At 40.2% G+C, this 4,888-nt stretch overlaps 1 protein-coding gene across 1 annotated transcript; it reads left to right on the forward strand.

Moving 5' to 3' along the window:
- Window positions 2,409-4,007, forward strand: LOC104787368 (heavy metal-associated isoprenylated plant protein 3-like). The gene is made up of 3 exons (XM_010512941.1): window positions 2,409-2,641; window positions 2,746-2,821; window positions 2,906-4,007. The coding sequence occupies exons 1-3, from the start codon at window positions 2,522-2,524 to the stop codon at window positions 3,784-3,786; spliced, it is 1,077 nt and encodes a 358-aa protein (XP_010511243.1). The 5' UTR covers window positions 2,409-2,521; the 3' UTR covers window positions 3,787-4,007.

Raw genomic sequence — 4,888 nt, forward strand, 5'->3', positions numbered from 1 at the left:
CATACCGATCTCACTCTCAGACCAGCGTCTTCGAGTTATACCGTCTCACTCTTGGACCACAATCCTCAAGATCTCGGTATCAAGGGAACTACTCATCCCCTCAGGGGAACATCATCCCCTCTGCCACTCTCGGAGCCCTCAGCCCCTCGAGCTATCGGTATTCAGGGTAATAATCATCCCCTTAGGAGCAACAATCCTTAATGACTATAAACATCTCTCGACACAAAGTATCTCCTGTGGTCCGAGTATAACATTGCAATGTTACACCTTCCCACTAATCTTCTAATATCCAACTGGATTAACCCCCAAACAGAGAAATATCTACTCCAACTGCATATGTCCACCTATCCGCCTCTCTAGGTCCGATACCCCTTGAGAATAATCTCATACCGGTCATCTACAACCGCTCCATCCTGTTAACATAAGGTGGAAAGTCCTCAACATCCGCAGCCCTCGGCTGCACCCCGCCACATGCGGCACAACTGGAGCCTACACTGGTACCCCTCTCGGTAACCGCTCCAACAGCACGCCAACCGATCTGCGAAGCAATCATCTCGACCCTGGGCTCCACCTGCTGCAACCCCACACCTGGGTTCCCAGCACCACCGGCATGCTCACCGGCTAACCCCCTCTGGTCCCTCTTGATACACTTGCGATCCTCTGACGTACCTCCTCGTGGAACTCTNCGTACCTCCTCGTGGAACTCTAGACCACACACTCGCTGGCCTCGGGACCCGCCCGATAATGACCACGACCACGTCCCCGTCCACGACCAACAACTCAAACACCTTAACCACTGATCTTCCAAGAACAGAGGCTAGCAAGCATAAAACATATCAATACCACACAAAGAAACATAACAATAACTCACCGTGGAATCTCATTGAAGGCTCGAAGAGGATGTTCTAGGACTCCATGCCACACACAATTGNCCAACAATCATCAATCAACAATCAACAAGCCAAACAACACATAAACAAGCAGATTAGAAAAAATCTCCAGCTTAGATAAGCCATGGTCCTGCACTTACCTTAACAAGTGATTCACAAAACTAAATACAACCAAATGAGAGGCTTTCCAATATCCAAGAACAACCAAACTTGTTCCTACAACCAATCACAACAACAAACAAATATTGTAAACAAACTGTGAGAAAAAAAATAGAAAAGAACAACCTCACAAGTGAAACCACGAAATCAAAACGAACCGTTAACTTTCTAATCCCTCCGGTGAAAAGCAAGGTATATACGTCCAGAAGCTTTCCACAAAATTTTCGCACGATCAGATTATAGATGAAACCGCAATCGTCCCCGTAACACCCGCTGGTCTCAATCCGCGAATGAGAAGAAACGCCCCACGAAAATGCCAATATCTCCTAGAATATTAATCCAAATTCACTTCAGTAAAAAGGCGAGTGTACGAAAATTTCTTAGCTATAACCCTACCAAAAATCAATACCTTTCAAAACGATTTGACCCGTCGGATCTTCCTTCTCCCAAACCCTGACAGTTCTGTTTCTCTCTTAACACTAAGGAAAAAGCTTGATTTCCTTCTCTTTCTCCTTTACACTCAATAACCAAGAGTTATGTCTCTTTCTCTCCCTCTTTCTGACGAAAATGACGACAAAAGCACTAAAAGGAGAGAGGAGGTGTCGACAATTAGAAGGAGAAATAAGGGTTTTTGGTTTAATTTGATTAAACAGGATTTAATCAAACCAAAATTAATTAAAATCCACTCTTTTGGTTTACTCAACATAACCCAAACTCTATTTCCGGAACACGGATGTTACACTAAAGATCAACTCACTGATGCCTTGACGAAGCCGTTACCTCGCGCCCGGTTCCTCCAACTCTGTGACAAGATTGGTGTCACTCACATGCCTCCATCTTGATGGGGCGTGTTAGAGATACGTCAATGATTCTAATTCAATTCTCAATATTTGATTACTTTGTCTAGGATATTTGATTACTCTGTTTTAGGAACCTTCTGTAAATGGTTTAACCTATAAGCTCTAGTCATCGAGTCTTATAAATAGGGATCTGTACAAAACCTTAATATACAAGAACAATACTTCTTACAGTTGAGGCATCTGAATCTGATCATCTGCTGCCACTTCGCTTCATATTTGTCAAGCTTACCACAGTGACTGTTTTCTAAATCCTCGAAACTCAGCTCAAATATTAGGAGCACTAATTGCGTAAAGTAAAGGTTATAAATTCGCTTCTATACACATTCCATTTTGAAGTTCTTGGGAGTAACTTTGGATCCGAAGACCATTTTATAAAAACTGGTGGTTTGTTTTTGAAAAAACTAGCAACTTTGAGGACCGTTTTACAATTTTCTAAAGTGTAAAACAAATTTTAAAAACCAGCGAAAAAAGCTCATATCCCCATCCTTTATAATAAAGTCATAATGAATTCCCCCATAATCTTTTGCCTTCCCCAACACACACTCCTATCTCTCTTTTATCTCTCTTTCTCTATCCCTTCAAAGACCTCACAACCTTCTTTTGTGTTCTGTCATGGCAACAGAAGAAATGAAACCAGAACCTAAGAAAACAGAACAGAAGCAAAAACAATCCCCTCAAATCAAACAAGACCTTCCTCCTCCGACCATACCACCTCTTCCACTTCCATACAAGGTATGTTCTTACCCTTACATGCACATAACTGTATTATAGTTTCCACAAGTTCTTATACTCGTTCAATTTAAAGTTTTAAGTTATAGTTACTTTTGTACTTGTAGTTATGCAGCTTGAAAGTTTCAATTCACTGTGAAGGCTGCAAAAGAAAAGTGAAAAAGATCCTTACTAGCATTGACGGTACATAACTCTATATATACATAAAAATCATTATTTTATATACGTACTTCTTCTATAAATTATACTTGTAATTTTTGGTTACAGGTGTTTATAAAGTGGACATTGATGTGAAGCAACATAAAGTCACAGTAATAGGGATCGTCTCACCGGAGATTCTATTAAAGAAGCTTCACAAGGCTGGTAAAAACGCCGAATTAGTGCCGGATGAGATACCCGACCCGGTTGAAAACAAACCCAAACCCGTCGACCCGAAAGAGAAAAACAAGAACAAGAAGAAGAAAGAAGAAAAAGTGCAAATAACAACCGATGAAGCTACCTCTTCCGTTACTGATAGACCGGAAAAAACCGACGCCGGGAAATGTGAGAAACCGGTTTCCGAAAAACCCGACGCCAAAGAGTGTGGTTCCGGTGACGGCGTTGAAAATGATCCGGTGAAAGAGGAGAAAAAAGACGTTGTTAAACAGAAAGATTCTGTCAAGGAAGAATCTCCGGCACAACCGGCGGATTCTCCGGCACCGGCGGCAGAGAAGAAAGCTGACGAAACCGGTGGAACTGGTAATGGCAAAGTTGGTAAAAAGAAGAAAAAGAAAGGGCAAAATGTGACCACTACCAACAATCATACCGGTGAACCTACCCGTAGTCAATCACTTCCTCCTCCCTCTACAGAAGATCCCGACCGTTCAATCAATCAGATACCCAATAACAATCCGCCGCGTCACGATATGTATCTTTATCCTGCACCAAACTACTATGCGCCGCAGGTCATGTACGGCGTAAGTTATAACGTTGCTCAACTTCCGTTAAGTGCAGACGCTGCGTCGTATTATACACCTCCACCACCGTATTCGTACGCTTACATGCACAATAGCTATCAACCGTCCGATCAAAACGCGTATCCATCTCGACCGTCAGATTCGTTTGAGTTATTCAGCGACGAGAATCCAAACGGTTGCTCGGTAATGTGATAGCAAATTACCAAAAGGACCTTGAACTCTGCTTGTACGCCTCGTATGACTTAAAGGTGGTTTTGTAGTTCGAAGCTTTACACGTGCATGTTAGCTTAATGGTCTTTTTTAATGTTGTTGTATAAGTTAGTTCTATAACTATGATTATGTTTAGATAAAGACTAAGCTTTTGTTTATTTCTTTTGCAGCTTTTGTTTTTAATTTAATAATTTTGATATCCTTTTAATAACTTTTTGGTCTATTTTAAAAATCATTTACATGCTTTATTTGTTTCTTTATTCTTTTTTCTTTTTTTTTTTGTTATTGACTAGATCCTTTACTTTCTAGAGTTCTCTAAAAAGAGGAAAATTTAGTTTGTGGTTAAGCTATAATGTTGAAGTAGAAACGATGACAATTGACAAGAAAGCAAGAAATGTGGAAGATACATTGATGCAATGCTTAGTTGTAAGGGGAAAGTGTGATGTGTAAAGTGTAAAGTGTAGAAGCTGATTGGGCACTTTAATTTGGCTGTGTTTTGTTTTCGTATAGTGAGTCATATCTTAATTACTTATTATGGAGGAATTACTAGTTGATAGCTTCTTTTTTTTTGCTTCTTTAGTTTTGCTTTTGAGTTTGTCGACAAACCATGGCATTTAACACTTCCAAATTCTAGAAAATCTTACCTTTTAAGTTGACAAACAATAGTAAGTTGCCTAAGCTTTACTTTTACAAAAAATTACAATGCTAATTTTAGCACTGTTATTAAATGTCAAAGGCTTCAAAACTTATTTGTTGAGATTTACGAGACTGCTTGATTATGCTGAAAATGTACAGTATAAGGTTTTGACGTTATTTGTGCAAGTTCGATCGGATAATTCTAGTGATCACAAAGATTATTGACACTTAAAGAGTTCGCTAGGCTTATTTAACATCCTCTTTGTCGTAATATCGGGATAATATATAGGCAACACACTCAGAAGCGTTCGAGAATGAACGTTGTTAAGACATAGTTCCCCGATATTTTGTTCTACGGGACTGCCTGATTGACCAAGTCGTGTATCGACGGTTCCAAGGTGCTAATAGTCCTGGCGTCCAGCTTTAAAAACGCTTAGCCATGTGTCTA

The sequence above is a fragment of the Camelina sativa genome, chromosome 5, assembly GCF_000633955.1.
Source record: "Camelina sativa cultivar DH55 chromosome 5, Cs, whole genome shotgun sequence".
Classification (NCBI taxonomy): Eukaryota; Viridiplantae; Streptophyta; class Magnoliopsida; order Brassicales; family Brassicaceae; genus Camelina; species Camelina sativa.

Coding starts and splice junctions, on each gene's coding strand:
- LOC104787368 (XM_010512941.1), top strand. CDS start 2,522: ATGGCAACAGAAGAAATGAAACCAGAACCTAAGAAAACAGAACAGAAG. Junction 2,642..2,745: donor CTCTTCCACTTCCATACAAG/GTATGTTCTTAC, acceptor TTGTACTTGTAG/TTATGCAGCTTGAAAGTTTC. Junction 2,822..2,905: donor GATCCTTACTAGCATTGACG/GTACATAACTCT, acceptor TTTTGGTTACAG/GTGTTTATAAAGTGGACATT.